This window comes from Cloeon dipterum, chromosome 4 (genome assembly GCF_949628265.1).
Source record: "Cloeon dipterum chromosome 4, ieCloDipt1.1, whole genome shotgun sequence".
Lineage (NCBI taxonomy): Eukaryota > Metazoa > Arthropoda > Insecta > Ephemeroptera > Baetidae > Cloeon > Cloeon dipterum.
Window position 1 is genome coordinate 5,865,891 of NC_088789.1, and position 17,586 is coordinate 5,883,476.

The window sequence follows — 17,586 nt, forward strand, 5'->3', positions numbered from 1 at the left end:
AATAAAGTATGAGACTCTGGTATCTGGAATTTTTTCTCGTAGATAATTTAATTTAATTTTAATTTTTTGCTTCATTATCGTTCAGTTAAATGATTTGGCAACTGCATAATACTTACATGTAAAATAAACCGAGAGAAAGATATTTTTTACGATATTTACATTATTTCTTGGCCTCTTGGCCTGACCTATTAGGCTTTAGCTGACCTGCGCGGCGGCTGCTTATTGTTCCTGGGGCCCAGCCCTAATCAAAATGCGTATGAAAAAATGAACGTGATGCAATCTTAAACTAATTTAGCACTATTTCGTCTGGTTTTCATCACATTTAGCCGTTTATACTATATTATATATATCTTAAAATAAAAACGATGAATACACATTGTGCAGAGAAGCGGTCGATCGCTTATTCTTAACTGAATTTTCACACAATATAAATGAGGCTAACATTTTAATTAAATATAGACAGGAACTATGTACCATCTTATAATACAAGCTTTAAATTTGTTATTTAATTAGATATTCTCAACACAGCGTTCTGCGCGTTTTGCTCTTTTCTGACGAGCACTGCGGTGCGCTTTTTGCTCTAGAAAGAATTTCTCATCAGAGGCATCCATCAAGATCTGATTTTGTGAATGAATTAAAGATCTCTATCTTGGAATGAGCAATTAATTATGCCACGCACGCCTCGCGTCGTTAATTAAAAGACACTTCTCTTAACGTGATTGGAAAATTGTGAAAGCAGTGAGAGGTCGCATTTTATAAGAGATAATTATGTGTGTATTATAATGCAAGATCGAGCGGCTCTCTTGAATGGCGAGACTTAATTGTCCGATCGCAAAAGGAAATACGGCAGCAATCTCAATCCTGTGCGTAGACTGTAGCGTTTCAAGGCATGTTCAGGGCAAATCGAGCAGAAAATGCGATGGAAAAATCTTCTGCTTTCATTCGACTTTGCAACAAGCAAATTTAAAGCGCTCTGCCGTTTTAAAAATTCGGCCGGCTGCGAAAGGTGGCGTTGCCTGCAACTTTGATCCATATCAGAAAAGGCGCTTCCTCTCAGGTTGCAGCTCGCAAAGGTCGGTCTCATTACCGCACAAACGGCCTTTGACGAGCGAGCGAGAGAGAAGCAGCAGGTGGCTAATGATTGAAATTACCCGAAACGATAACTCTCTCGCGGAAACCTCGACTCCCGATTTTTCCCGCTCAGCAAACAGTCCGCGCAAATCCAATTAAAATTAAAAATAAACTCTGTAATTTATTTTAAACTGCTTTCCGAGGAGTGGACTGCGGGCGATTTTCGGACATGTCAATGCCACCTGGCAGCTGCTGCTGCTGCTGCTTTGACGAGATAATTTACATAAAGTAATTGTGCCGCCCGCGAGCTGCGCGAATGGGAAATTAATTAGACGACTCTCAAAGGCCTTTTGCCGCGCCGATAATCAAATATTGACCAATGTATTATTTTATTTTTTGATTGATGCGCGCGGGGTAATTGATCTTATGCTAATGCAGCCCCCTGCAGCGCCCGGCTAATGAGCGGCAAACACAAACACACACACAGCACACGAATTATTAATTACCGAAAGAGAGGCGTCTTTAATGTGGCCGGTGCCAATTATCGCAGATTTATGAACCCCGCCCAGCGCAGATGATATGAAAAACGCAGAATGCAGCATCCAGCACGCGGATCTCCGTTCCCCATAATATAATAACGACGCCTCCTCCGCGCCGCGGCCGCGACCGGCCGAGAGAGCAGGGAAATAATATGAGATAAGCGGCCGCACTTAGGACCAATTTTCGTGACGACCGACACACACACTCACACACACACACACACACAGAAAGAAGCGTTGCTCCGGTAATTTTTCTAATTTTTCGTACGCACCGCCAACAATATACATAGCGGCATGTTGCAGCCCTGAAGCGGAATCGAAAATTGACCCAACACATTTTGTTGAAACGTTGAATGTCTTTGACATCCAGAAAGCATTTGGAGAGAACGAGATGCCTGGATTTTGAGAGGAAATAAAATTAAAACTGTTAAGTTTTCATACAATTTCCTGCATGTATGTTTCCTACATTTTATCAATGTAAATAATGCTGATGGTCACAAAATAAGTTTTGCTGATCATGTTTCAGAGAGGCATGAGTGGCGGGGTGTCACGAGATCTCGTTACTATTTTCACAATGTGCTATGTTCCTTAGATTGTGCTCAGAAATAAGTTCGGACTAGTCGATTGCTCTGAAACGTGTGAGATATTTTTTGTCACGTGTTGTGTATTTAATTTAATTCTAGCCGATCGTCCTTCTAATCTTCGGGTCCAACAAGAGTAAAATTTGTAAAAATCAGTTTTTAGTATAAATTCTAGAAATCCAGATGGGCCACCTGTATTCCTGTGTGGTGTGAACGGATTATTGAATGAGTTTGTGCGACGCTGCAATAATTATAGTTAAAGTGATGAATTTGCCGATCTTGAGGGTTTATTAAAATTTCAGAGAAGACAATATCAACACATAAACACACAACAGTCACATCACATTGTTTGACGAGCAAATATAAACGGACAAGACCCAATTACGAATTCACAAATAATCTGAATTCCTGTAATCACCGTGATGACTGGATCAGCCCGCTGGAGGAGGACATCATGCGACGACGGACCTGAAAGACGTTCGTCGCCATCGAGAGAGACGAATATAGACGTTACCATCCCTGATGCAGGCAACACGCGATGAAGAGGTGCCACACTTCGGCTGAAGTGGCCCGCGCCAACGAATTAAGTCAGCAATTTATGTTCGTGCCTGCTCGCACGTTCCGACATGGAACGTTGCTGATTCGTCCGGAACAGCTGCACTCAGCTTTTCCGTCCACGAGACTTGATGGACACAGCTCACTTTTTTACGTGCCGAGTTTTTATCCCGTCCGTACGGATGAGCCTTACCTAAAGAATGATTAAGGGATGATCTCAGCCGCGCGCAGTTTTGGACCTGCTATACTGAAGCCCAAAGGCCGGCGCGGCTGACAAACTTAAAAAGGGAAGTTTGACAGTGCTCAACGGCCTGAAGGACTGGAAGCCAATTTTTTCTACGCCACTTTCCGATTATTTTTTTGAAAATTTGACCAGTGGCTGGCGTTGCTTGCACATCTTAGCTAAGTTCCCGGCGGCTGGTGGCTGACCACGTGGCACAAAATTAGCCGGCACTAGGAATGATAGAATGCTTGATGCAGCCGCAGCGGAAAATGCAGTTGATGCCTCTCTGCGAACACATTTTCTCGCCTCTAATGGCTCCGATTTCGCAACTCCCAACGTATGCGGGAATTGTGGGAAACATTTTCTGTGGTTTCGGTGACTTTGGCACATTTGTCCCCCTGCTTGTTGAGATTGTCCAATCTTATTACTCTTCTTTAAAACCCTTTTCTCAGTCTTGCGCTTACCTTTAAACAAATGATTAGTTATAAAATTCGGTGCAACACCTTAAAAGAAGCGCATATCTCCGCTTCAGGACGACAACACGAGGTTGTGTGTGTCTCTGCTCTGCTGGCTGCAGCGACACACACACACTCGGGGCCGGCAATTCAATTTGATTGTTGAGCTAGGGCCTATAATTTAATATTTTTCTCCACCATTAGCGAGCGGCTCGCGGGGTATGTGAAGGAATGCACGCGAGAAGGAATAAATGAGAAGATCAGAGCGCTAACTGCTGGTTGTATGTATAGGCGCATAAGAGGAGCCGCGCGCACCGCACGATGGAGATGTAGCCATAAATCTATTGGTTATTGAGCGCCCGCGGCGGCGGCGGCGGCCCGGCTTAATTAAAAAAATCGAGATTGCCGCTCTCGTCTCATTATCATATTCCTCATAAGCGGGCCGAAAATGATTTGCAATAAAAAGCTGCTCCCCGCGCGTCCATCCCGTCCGCTCCCATATAGCTGCCGGTGCAGGGACACAGGGAGGAAGAGGAGAAACTAGAATAACGCGCACGCACGCACCTGATGCGCGCGCGGCTGGAAAATGAGACCATTCTCAGAGCCGCCGTTTTTGTGATAAAAACTGGAAACGTGTTGCACGCCGGATAGTCGCGAGCTTGATGCTTTATGCCGATGTGTGATGCTTTTATGCCTTTTATTAGTCCAATATCAGCGCGACTCCAATTTTTTTTCGATGAACCGCCGCCCGGGTACGTCATCACCAAACTCGATCCAATTTATACCGGACGCAAAACAAACTGTATATCAGCACACACAACAGCTCCGCAGAAAATTTTCTAGAGCTTTATTAATATACAATATTTTTTCATTTAATATCTAGTTGTTTACAAGTCTCTTAAGTGAGCATTAAAAAGAAAAAAATAGAGGTACAATTTTTTATTTTTCTTAATAATATTTGCTCGATATCAAACTGCATGCAAAGATAATTTAAAAATTTGAGGTCAAAATTAACATGAAAACGCTCAGATAGGAAATAAGAAAATTAAGTGCCTTATGATCTAGCTAGATTTTTACGTAATATATTATCACTCTATTGACCTGCTAACAAATTCTCATAATCAGAGTATTGCCACCATCGCAAATAAATTAAACTCTTTTATTCCCCGTCATAGAAAAATCATGCAGAAAATATTTCTGCTTGAAATCGAATTATCAAAATTATTGTATGTTTAGATATTTCAACAAGTATCTGATTATATTTTGAGCGAATTAATTTCCCTTTCATGAGCTTTAATTACAATCCAGTACACGTGCAGAGCATCATCGCGCAGAAAAACACGCTGCCTGCGCTAATTAATCGCCGCGGCAAATTCCGTTTCATCTTTAATGATAATAATTCTCGCGAAAAACACACACATGGAGGCAAGCAAACACGCTCGCACAGACATTTATCAATACCAATTTTCGCCGCGGTTCCAGCAGACTCTGTGCTTTTCCCACGGACGTAAATTAAATTAATGGAGAGAGCCAGGCGAACGCATGAATAACAGAGTCGTCAGCAGCGGCAGAATGAACCCTCGTCGGCCGGCCGCACGGTCGCGGGGAGCACCGGAGTTAATTTAATATTATATTTACCAATAACTGCTGGCGAGGAAGACTCAGGGTGAAAGATTTTAGTCTCTTCTACAAGAAGACTTTAAAACGGCTATGGAATCGTAAAAAATACATCAAAGAAAATAAGCTTAAAAAGCCATAATTAAATATTTCAGGAATAGGACAAAATAGATTTTTTTCTCAATTTTAAAACATAAGGTTACTCTGTTTTTGTTTAATTTGTTTAAGGGATGAAATAATCCTAAAATTTCCCGATTGGAAACAATCCTCATTAAAATCGAACATCATTCAACAAATTAAAATTTTTGTGTAATTGGTCACTTTTTTAGCGTATAATACAGAAAATGGCAAGTGAGCTAATTTTTCTTTTAAAGAAATTTCAAGCAAGAAAAAATATCAATATTTATCAATTGCAAAATGCAAAGACAAGGAGCTATAGGGAAGCAGCAGCATTACGATGGAAACCTTTATTGTATCACATCGTATTTTAGTGTTTGGCGTAAAATTAAATTCATTATTATTACTATTTAGCCGCAATTCGCTTATTAAGAAAGAAGTGAAAAGCTAAAAGAGTAAAAATATTTTGGCCTCGGCTATAGTATCCGATCCGCTTGGGCCTAATGACGACAGTCTAATTGTTTGCGGCTTGATTGCGTTTGCTCGGTGACTGCCTTTTCGACTCGTTTGCTTAATTTATTGTCCTTTTTCATTAGTCGGCCGGCCGCACGCTGCGCCGACAATTAAAAGTGGCGAGGGGCCCTCGTCTGTTGGCGCCGCTGTGACACACACACAACATACCTACATATAGGGGCCCGTCCGAGCCCAACGGAGCCGGCGGGGGGCCTGAGCGCTCTTTTTTTAATTATGCGCGCGCAAATGGCTGCTGCTGCTGTTTTTCATTAGGCCGTGACTCAGCAGCATCGAAAAGCGATTAAAGGGTCGAGAGCAGCTAATGTTTTTCAGGCTGAGCGCGGTAATTACAGCGCCGAAATCTAATTAGCTACCGGCGGCGAAGGCCCGACCCTGCGCGCCAGCCAGCGAAAGGGAAATGTCCATTTTTGGTCCGTTCTAATCTCGGCCGATAACGGGGTGTAATCCGCGAGCGGTGCGGTTATTAATTTTTAATCGACGCCACTCGAAATTAACCATCTTAATTGAGTCGGTGCTGGAAAAAAGTTCCCAGTCATAAACGGCCGCAGAGCGCAAATCCAATTAGTTTACAAAAGATGTTTCGATTTTTATCTACACTTCGATTAATAATTGGAAGGGGAGGAGAAATCGTTTTTTCTCAGAACAAGTTGCTGCGTAATTCAGGATCAAGGATCACACTCTTTAAAGTCGTTACATCCTACTGTAAAATTAAGGTTCAAAATATGTTGAAAATATCTTATTTTCAGCACATTTTGAACTCTTATAAGAGATATACGCTTCTTTTTATTGCAAAACGTTCTTCAGGAAATCAAACGGTGATTCAATTTTCAGGCATCAGCCAACTGAGTCGCTTTAACCACTCGACTTTGACGACTTAAATAAATTAAAATCAGAAGAAAGGAAAGTTCAGAATTTGTTTCTTTGCAAAAAAAAGACAAGACAGGAACGAAAACCCTTTCTGAACACTATCTCCATATTGCATGATTTTTTGCTAAAAATGAATGAATGAATGTGAAAAACAGTAGTTCCCAGCTTGGTTTTTTTCTGAAAATTTGTTCGATTTGAGCGGAACACTTGCAATGTAATAGCAATTTTTTTAAACGAGTTGCATCATGCTTTAAATTGTATTTTTAATTTGATTTTTTTTTAAAGTTTGTGCTGTGTTGCAGAACGCAGGCAAACATTAAAATTTTAAGCACTTGGTTTTTCAAACAGTGGGTTCGTAAAATATGGAAAAGACTTTAAGCTGCAAAAACTAAACCCTAAACATCTCGCATAAATCAACAGATTAGCCATTAGTTAAAATAATTAAAATAAACATTAAAAATGATATCTGTGGGAGAGTTCCTCTTCCTTCTCTCACGTGAATTACTAGTTCCTGAAATTTGACAATAATATGTCTTTTCTACACATCCGAAAGTGAAAAATCCCAAAGAAAGCCTAATACATTTTTTTACCATGCTGCAAGCAGTCAAGTTGTCAACGCTGTTGTCAACGAAATTTTTACTCTAAAATGATATTTTATCATTCTGCTACGACCTCTTAAGAGCTCTTCGACTACATGTGCCGCAGCAATGAAGCATACATAAGCATAATAATTGCTATTTGTTTTATGATGCAAAAGCTAACTTTCCCATATTCATCATCCAAAGCATTCTACGAATGACGAAAAAGAGGGAGACAAAGGGACGAGAATTCCTCAAGGTTAATTCTTTAATTTAGCGAGGCAAAATTTTACAACTCTATTCCGCGAGAAAGGCAATTGCGAAACGTGCGTTGCGAGTGTTGACGAGTTTCAAGCGGATTTGGAGGCGGCTAATTGAATTAAGAAAAGCCAAAAGCGGGCGGCCGCGAGTGAGTGCCGAGTGAGTGACGGATCCCATTAGCGCGTGGGGCGGGCCCAGGGTCAGGGGGTCCGTCCGTCCGTCCGTCGGTCCGTCCGTGGAAACGACGACGATAATTAAAACGAGTCAATTCGCGAGAAGCTGCTCAATATGCGAGCCCCATATTGCTCTGCTCGGTGGTGCGCGCAAAAACTGGCAGACTCGTCATCGGAATGCGGCGGCGGCGGCGGGTTTTAATTTTCGTGGAAACTCCAAAGTGGGCCGCGTTCCGAGGAAAGCGCGACGGCAAAAACGCACGCAGAAAAGTGCGCGCGGCTTATTATTTAATTACTCAGTCAGTCAGAGTCAGAAACGGACGGAGAAATATCAAAGCAGGGAGCAAACAAACACAAATCCTCTCTGTGTCGTAATTATACCATTTATTTAATATCGGAAACTGCGCCAACCTTGTCCTTTTAAAAAACGGCCTGTTTCGCATTATTGGCCACCGTAAATTTTGACGTAATAACACGGTTTTTATTATTTGAAACAAAATTAGTCAGAATTAATTTACTTTTAACTGTCATAATCAGTAATACTAACGTCATTTTGATCGCAGTATATTTATTAAAAGCAACTCAAAATATATGTCGCCAAATTATGTAACACCTTTGGGCGCATGTTAAGATCTATTCAGTTGGTAGAATAGGAAAACCAATTTACTGATCGTAAAAATTTATGTTAGCTTTAACCAAGAAATCATGAAATAATTTTTTTAAACGCGTTGAATCAATAACGAAAGAGAGAGCAGACAATAATTGACACAACTTTTAAACAAATTGATGATTTAATTTGAAGAAGTTGAATAGTTGTTCCTAGATTATTTTTAGATTAAAACTCTATCAAAACAGAATTATCTTGACTTTTAAAACTGTTAAGTTGTTGTCTAAAAGTTTTTTGCACAGTAATTACATCCGAATATTTGGTTAACTTCTCTATCACGATTACTGATTGTTTTTTAATTTGAAGATTTTTGAACAGGACTCTCTTTTAGAAATGACATTGTCATTTTGCAAGTTGTAAAGAATTGTAGCATGGCAAAGAAAATGTCAATTAACGTGTATTTTGCGCTAGGCCGCACGTAAACTATAGTGAAAAGCACTTTTGAAACTAATAGAAATGATAGACTTTCAGTTGTTCAAAAAATTTGTGACCTATACAAGCTAAAGTTGATTCCTACATATTTTCTAACAAGCTGCACTTATTATTCCGTGTCAAAGTTAGAAAAATAATTTAAAAGACTTGTGCCTGGCACTTTTATAATATTGCAATAAAAATTTGTAGATCTGACTGATTTTTTAGCCATTTATTTTTTATCTTGAATCAATCAAAGACTTCGTTTTTTGTTCATATCATCATTTTGCAAATTTATTTGGGCACAGCTGCATGCAAATAAAATGCAAGTAGTGGTATTAAAAATATACAACATATCATATGCATTGAGGCAAATGTCGCTGGGCTGCAGCGTAGGCTTGTTAAAATTTTCGGCAAAGCAGGTTGCGCGCACTCGAAATTTAACACTCTGGGCAAAGGAAGCACACTCTGGCGGACGGAAGGGCCGAGTCTTTGGTTAACTGCTGAGGTCCAGGTCGCGCAGTTTGAGCTCGTGTTCGCGCGCTTTGAGGCGCAGCGCCGCGATGCTGGATGAGCGCCGGTCCAGCTCCTCCTCGGGCGGCGGCGTCTCGCGGCTGCCGGCGCCGCTGCCGACGCCGCCACCGGCTCCGCTGCCGCCCGGAGGTCCCACCATCGGCGGCAGCATCGGCGGACCCCGGGAGAAGTGGTGGTGCGGCAGGTAAACGGGCAGCAGGGCAGCGGCCAGCGCCGACGACAGGAACCGGTGGTGGTGGTGCCCGCCTGCGAACAAACCAACACGCGCACAAGCACACAAAATTATGCAATTCATCGATTTGGATTTTGCATGCATAATCACTAATCAGCCACATATTTAAATATCGATAATTTTAAAAAGTAAAAAAGCATTATTGGATTTTGACTAAAATATTTCGAGACTGGAATGGATTTTTAAACCTTTAGAGGGAATCTAAAAAACATATTTTTTTAATCTATTATTAGCTACCACGTTTTTACTGCTTTTATAAATATTTAGCTTTTCTTCCTCCTCAAAAATGATAAGAAAAGGGCTTTGTGCCTGGAAATTTTTCATTGGTTGGAATATAAACAAACGCTAAACTTAAAATAAAAATTTTAATTTTAAATAGCATGTGGTTTCGTCGGAATTTTATTCACAGTGTCCCTAAAAAGTTAATTCATTTTGTTGGGCAAATAAAAGTTGTCCACTATTCACCAAATTCCTCATTCCTCAAACAAAGTAAAATTAATCAGAGATTTCAATGCTGGAAAAAACGCACGCATCCACACCGTACGCGCAGACTTAAAAATTGTCTTTAATGTTTAGCAAAACTGCAAAAGGACGACCTCCTTCGACCCCTTGGCTTTTGATAAAAAGGTGAAATAGCGGGGAAAACTCCAGCTCACTGTTTTTAATGTGTTTAATGAGCTCCCGATAAAAAATTACGACTTTCCTCACAGAAATGATAAACGCTTATTTTCTCATTTCCATACGCGTATAATTTGATGAAATTACAGCCGACTTCGATAAGAAAATGCAAAAGGGAGAGCCACGATATCAATGTTTTGTTCCAATTAGGTTCCAATCAAGCGCGGACAAAAGCATCTCCAGATACAATTTCTTTCCATGACGGCATGTGCACATTAGTCAAATTAGTCTCTCTCGAGAAATGAAAGATAATTTTCGGAGAGGTTGGGCCGCGCGCGCGTTCAGAACCCATTTCCGTAATCAAATTATAGTTCGTCTCAATTATATTTTAGATTACGCAACTGTCGAGGGCGCTTTTGTTTTGTAGTAATTTTGTCGGCGGCATCAGGCACACACTCTGCTCAGGTATACAAATGTGAAACGAATAGGATTTTTGTTGCACTCCGAACGCGGAAACAAACCAAAGGTGTGCATCTCAATTCAACAAGAAACTAGCCACATGATATTTTATTTGAGACACGCAAGACGCGAGAATCTTTGAAGTACCAAAGTGGTATAGAATGCTGCGAAATTTCACTGCTAACTAATTAAATTTTCAGAAATTATCAGAGATGGTCACAATGTCTTCAACCGTTTCAAAGGGAAAGGAGCAGAAAAGGCATACTCAATATAAATGGTCCACAAATATATAAAATTTGGATGACGTTCAATCGCATAGGGCAATTATCGCTTGTAGGGTGCAACAAGGACGCGCACACAATGCGCTCTGCGGTTCAAGTCACGAAATGCGATCGTTATTACATTAGGAAACTCACCTGTAGGAAGAAAAGGCGGCGACGCATCCTGCACAAAGGGTTTCCTCAGCAAGGGCGGCAGGAGGAGGCCCGGAGGGGGGAACGGCGCCGCCGGCATCGACGGTCCGGCCACTGCAACAATCAACGCACGTATTTTACTCCTCGTGTGTGTGTGTGTGCCTTTCCTAATTGGATTTGTGTTTTCGCCAAACAAGCAAACAACCACTCGCTGGCTGCGGCAGGGGATCGAAAGCTAATTAGAAGTGAAGAGGGTGCGCTTCGTTTTCCTCACAAAATATAAAACAATGTGCAAGTCACCGGCTGCTCATTAATTGCATCATTGTCTGAGGGTAGCTCAACGAATAGTTTGATTAATTAAGCTGGTAAATCGAATGTGGTTGATCTTTTTAGTCGTTAAAATATTCTTTCATCTCAACGTGCGGAAACAATGACCCGTTAAACGCACAAAATTTTGAATTTTTGCCTATCTCCCCACTTTTGATTCTTGAGGTGGAATAAAAGCGATGTCACAATTAGCACAATAGTTCTAAGAATTAACTGAAAAAATGATTCAGAGGCTTAGAATAATTTTGACACCGATCGCTCTCGCGATAAAAGTAGTAATTTGCTCGGAATAGGCATGAAATCGGCAAGAAAGCAACGAGCCGCTTGCGAGTATCACAACCGCAGATCGCTCGAGCGCCGCGGCAGACGTCATAATTGCAAAAAAAAATCGAGATAGTGCAGTTGTCACGGTGCCTTGGTGCGAAACTGTAAATAAAGAATGATAGCGACGACTCACCTTGCGTGGCGGCGGCCGATGAGGCGGCCGATGGGGTCGGCATTGAGGCCGGCAGAAGACCTGGGGAGCCGGACGGCGGGTAGGGGTTGTAAGGGTGCGCCTGGGGGCCCACCTTCTCCTGCTTGCGCCACTTAGCCCGCCGATTCTGGAACCACACCTGCCAACACACATACAAACAAACAATCAGCGATTTAATTTTATATCTTATAAAGAATTGTTTTACTCCAATCATACTGAATAAATAAAAATATCATTTCATAAAATGCTTTCATCAATATTTCATTTCGGCGAAAGCTATCCTCAGCCCCCAGACGGGACAGGGATTACATGAATTAGGGCGCTGCAACCAGTAGCCGAAACTAGAGCAGGACCTTTCTGTAGAATTATGGAAAATATACAGCTCAACACTACACACCAAGGAAGCCGCATTCAATGTCATCTGACAACAAATGATAATAATATAAAAATTGGTCCATTTTAAATTGCTACTCATTTTTCCTGATAATTTAATTTAAAATAAAATGCGTCTATTAATTAATACATAAGCTATTTTTTTTAATTTTACTGCATCTTAGTTGGTAAAATAATCCCTATGAAGGCAGATGCACTCGAGGCTTTTATGATTTTCAGGTGAAATTAGGAGCAGCTTCCTTGGTGTGCAGTACGCTGTTTATTTTTCCACAATTCTACAGTAATGTCTTTCTCTGCTAGTTTCGGCTACAGGTCGCATCCCTAATTCCTCTTATCAGAGTTATCCACAACCCTATACTAATAAGGGTAAGGAAGCTCAGGAATTAGGGCTGCAACCTGTAGCCGAAACTAGTTGAGCGCAGGACCCTTCCGTGGAAATATGGGGAAATGCACTGGATCTGTGTTCTTCAATACTTTCAGAATTTTATTATTATGCTTTTGTGTAATTTTGTGATAGTTGATCTTCAAAATATTAAATAATTAAGCAAGAATTTGGCAAACAGAACGAACGAAATAGGGAAAAATAATTATTTTTAAAATTTTTACTTGTAGAGCGTCTGACAAAATTGAGAGAATGTGCCAAACGTGAAAAATCGTTTCTTGCTACTATCATTACTTTAGTTGCGTGCAACAACGATTTGATCCCGCGGGAGGCCCCGGTCCAAATAGGCGCGAGAATGAAATTGCGCGGCGTGTTGGTTTCGTCGGCGGTATAAAATAATTGCGAGAGCTGCAGGCCGTGTGTGTCTCGGTGCTGCCGTATAATTACCGAGGCGTGTGTTAATTCAATTATGGCCGTGTTCGCGGAAAGGAGGGAAAAAGGAACTCTATGGGAGCCCCGCGAGAGAGTGGTGCGCCGGCTGCAGCTTTTAGCCTTTTGCTTTCGCGCGACGGCCGCCGCCAGAGAGAGGACGAACGGGGCGCGCGTAGAAGCGGCTTAAAAGCGTCAAAAAGCTATTAGCCTTATCACCGGTGACTGACTGCGCGCTGAGTGAGTGCTGAGCGAGCGAGCAAGCGAGCCAGCCGCACCAACGAATGCATGAGTGAGTGGTACCCACCTCGGCAAAAATGCCGACACAACTAGGATTTAGGCACCGCCGATGGGGTGTCTCGCCGTAACCAACTTTCGATTTTCAGGACCATAAATAAAAGGGGCAAATAGATATAAAAAAATAGTTTTGCCTCTTATGTGTCTGTCTCACTAAAACCTGATAAAGGGCATTGCACTCCAAAGTCTGGATTAGTAGAGGGATGTGCAAGCCAATCACGGATTATTTTTTCGGTGAAGAATTTTCATAGAATTTGACTTAATCAAAAATATTTTTTTTCTGTTAGCAGAAAAATCAAACTTTTTAATTTTCCTGGGTTGTGGCAAGTGCAATGCTTTTATGGCAACCCTCCTTACAGGCCCCAAGTTTAAAAATTTCCCTGACTTCCACCCTCTTACGGTGGACAAATGTTTGAACAATGTATTCGGTCTCACAATAAACGTGCTCACTGGTGTATACCAACCTTGAAGGCCTAGAAAATAAGCATTCGAAATTCATTTTTATATTGTTTCTTGTAAAAAAATGAGCTATTGTTACTCAAATATAAATCTGATTATGGCCAGTATTTTTCCAGTTTTAAGCCCATCATATAGATCAAATAAGATTTTATTGATCTTTTATAAAGACATTTAGCCAGCTAAATAAAACGTTTATCGAAAAAGCTTTTTAATAAACATTATTGAAATTTATTGCATGATAGCTCAATCACAGTCCGTTCATTTGGAGGGAGTAAGGATAAAAGAGGGATTCAATTCTTCATTTCGCACGCGTGCTCGGTGTTTCGACCTTTGAGCTGCGTGAGGGTGCAGTTTGAGAGGAAAGACACTCACCTGGATGCGGGCCTCGGTAAGGCCGATCTTCATCGCCAGCTCCTCTCTGCAACACACATAATGAAATTGTTAATTGGATCAGCGGCGATCAATCAAAAGATACGCGCGGGGAGGCTAATTCGAGTGACCTTGCGCGCGCGTCATCAGCGTTTTTCGGACGTGTATCAACACGCGGAGAGAAAGAGAGAGAGAGAGAAAACGAGCGCGGCGGTAATTTAAAAATTAATTAACCGCCGCGCTGCCTCATTACAATGCAAATTGAATTACGACCCCGCTGCAAGCATGTTGATTTTTTCCATCTCCGCGCTCACTCAACACGGCAATATATATGAATTTTCGTAGGCAGGCCCTGCTCTCCGCGTGCGTATCTTATCTGCTCTTTTCCTCCGTGCAGCAGGCTCAGACAAATTATTCCGCCGGTTAATTTGATTTTTATCGCCCATGTTAATGTGATACGCCGGTAATTAAAGGCAATCAGTGACAAAATAATAAAGCCGAACCGGTTATCCAATTAATATTTCCATAATATGCGAGCCCGGGCGTCTTTTTAATGAAATCCGCGCCGCCGAAAAGTGGACTGCTCTGCTGCTGCTGCTGCGTCTTTTTCCGCTATAAACACACGCACTGGAAATACAGGTCCGTGATTTTGCGGCTAATTGCACGCCGCCACGATGACAGGAAACTTCTCAAAGAAGCTCTCGTCTATACGCGCTCTCTGCTGCTGCAGTTGTAAAATTTATAAACACACGCAGGCGAGCGCGGCGCGGTAATTAGATTTTGTGTTAATTATTGCGCGGTTCGGCGTGAAAACGCCAACGGAGGCACCAGATTTACGTGTTTCCGCGCAGCACCGATTTGCATTTTTGCTTTGAAGATTTCATTGTTTCGTGGAAGTGTTGTTAGCGTCACATGTGGAAGATTTGTCTGGCGTGATAATAGGCTAGTATGTCAGCAGTGGAAAAATGTTCAAATATTTTTTTTCCAGAAAAATGGGTTGTAAAATAATATATATATATACATATATAAATAGACTTGCAGTCATTCATTACTTCAGTTATCTCTGCTGAGTGCTTGTGAGAGTCAATTAAATTTAAATTACTACAAGTATGATGCTTAAAGACAAGAAGATAATCTTTGTTATCAATTAATTGCGACCTCCAAGAACATATATACTTTAAATTATTAATCAGCCCGTGCTTTTCCTGTCCGCGCGTCGATGGTTTCCTATTAGTAAGGATTTATAGTCACAAAAAGCAGTTTATTGCACATCATGGCTGCGAACCTAGAAAAAATATCCGCACGAGCAGCCGTATAAAGTCTCCGAAAATTAAAAAAAACCTGATCCCTTTTTGCAGTAAAATACCGCCAAATATTGCGTGCTGATGAAATTATATTATACATGATTCACTTTTACTCGTTTCGAAATAAAATAACATCTTTCCCATAGATTCGGTGCTGAGACAAAGGTAGGCTGCTGCTGTGGTTTTCGCTTCTAGGAACCACAAAAGAGAAAAAGCATTTGGCCGCGGCTCTACTGGTCGCGCCAGTGGCGGATCTCGAGTCACTAGCTCGCCGATCGCGGAATTTCCTGCTTTTGGAGCATTTTGACTTCCTCCCGCGAGAGAGTGAGTCACGGCAACGGTCAGCAGAGGGAAATAAAAATCAGTCTGCTCCACGGGTTGACAGATTAACTGCGGCGCAAATTTGATAATGAAGTCATGAAATGTAGCAAATTACCGGCGGCCGAGAGCGGCCGAGTTAATAAAACGAGCACTTAAAAATGCGCGAGAGGCGACGAAAAGATCAAACGTTCCGCCACTGCACGGGACCTTCACTGCTGCTTCTTTGTATGAGACTTTTGGCAAAGCCACGCGAGAACAAAGAACTGCGGACAACACGCGCGCACACAAGCATTCGAGCGTCGCAGCCGCATGGATAATTATTGCAAATTAATTGAGAAATTACACAACAAAGTTGCACTTTTCTAAGTAAGACAGAAATTACTGCCGCGTTTTCTTTGAAATTTTATCTGGGCCGGTAATCGAATTAAAAGGGAAAATGAGCTGCAAATCGAGATAAAAAGCGTGACTTGTTGAGAGCCGGAGTGCTTAATTAATTTTAACACGATAAGCGAATTAATGGACACAAACAACTCCACGCGGCGCTCGAAAATATAAAACCTGCACTCTCAAGTAATTATTATTTTTCTTATCATCTCTGACGACAGCTTCAATTAAATTATTCTAAATCAACGACATCCACATCACGAACTTGTGTTCTAATCTATGTTTGTTTTCCATTAATAAGAAAAAAAAACATTTTACGCAAACAGAACACGAATTACAACCAAACGACAACAATCTAATTTGTTACCGAGTTTGCCTTAAAACATTTGGGTTGCTTCGGATCAACAGTATTAGGCGACGGACTTCAAATCATAATTATGTTTGTAACAACGAGCACGAAGCTTTACAAAGCATGTTTCAAAACTTTGTTTCGGTTTAAATTTACTAGAAAAATGTTAACGAGTTTATAAAGATTGTATAATTGTCGTCTTGAAACTTTTCATTTAAATTAGAAAATCAGTTACATTAATTTTGGCTTAAACCAATTTAAAATAAAAAATAGCCCTATTTGGAGTGCAGAAAGTGGTATTTACCTGGTGAAGACATCAGGGTAGTGGGTGCGTGCGAATGCTTTCTCGAGCTCCTCGAGCTGGAAGCTAGTGAAGGTGGTCCTGTAGCGGCGCTGCTTGCGCTTGGTGCTTGGAAAGTCGGCGCCGTGGTCGGCGCCGGCCTTGTCATCCGTGTCGTCCGTGTCGGAGCCGCCGCCGGCCGAGGCAGAGGGCCGCTCCACTCCCATCGAGCCTGCAGGTGACACACGGCCAGAGTGTGAGTTTTGATTAATCACGCGGCTAATGGAGGAGGCTGGCGTCGGCCACATTAGCTTATCGGCCAGCGCGCATATTATGAACCGCACCGGTCGGGGCCCTCTCTCAAACGGGCCACCTTCGAAATATATTACTTCATTTTTATGAGAATCAATCACGGTTCTTTGAAATTCAAAGTAGGGCTATTTGAGAAAGAATTAACGACGAATAAGAATTGAAGGCTAATGATCAAAATTATTTATTGTATCTACAGAGTGGCGTCGCCACTAATAATCAGGTTGTGATTTCAGCTCTTTCGGATTCTACTCCGAATGCAGGAAGCGTTTTGGCGACCAGGCCCGTGATGGAGGGGGACCCGAATCCATATAATAATATAAACTGGTCGCCGCCGCCGCCACCTTATCGGCCGCGCGGCCTTTCAATTCGCTTGTCTACAACCAGGGACAGCACTTTAACTCGATTAAATTGAAATTCCTAATACACATGTCACCCGGCGTGTACGCCGCGCTCTTTTTCGGAGCGATCCTTTTCCCGCCTCTCCAGTCTTCCTTGATCCTCCGGCCGAGCGAGCAGAAATATGCTAAAATTTTCTATATTTTATCTAGAGTGTTTTCGCGAAAGAAGACTTTTCTCTCCTCAAGATGAATAAAGGCGCAG

General features: G+C 41.8%; 1 protein-coding gene across 3 annotated transcripts in view; it reads right to left on the minus strand.

The window, feature by feature from the left end:
- Positions 1–8,899: 8,899 nt before the first annotated feature.
- Positions 8,900–17,586, minus strand: part of al (aristaless) — a 37,330-nt gene continuing 28,643 nt past the window's right edge. Inside the window, exons 2-6 of one of the 3 annotated variants that reach the window (XM_065489209.1) lie at positions 16,699–16,906; positions 14,040–14,085; positions 11,690–11,846; positions 10,907–11,019; positions 8,900–9,439 (exon numbers count right to left, since the gene is read on the minus strand). In XM_065489209.1, coding sequence (XP_065345281.1) covers positions 9,146–9,439; positions 10,907–11,019; positions 11,690–11,846; positions 14,040–14,085; positions 16,699–16,906 — 818 coding nt within the window. In that variant the 3' untranslated portion in view covers positions 8,900–9,145. The remainder of the gene's footprint in view (positions 9,440–10,906; positions 11,020–11,689; positions 11,847–14,039; positions 14,086–16,698; positions 16,907–17,586) is intronic. The other 2 variants (XM_065489210.1, XM_065489211.1) reach the window with 2 other exon arrangements.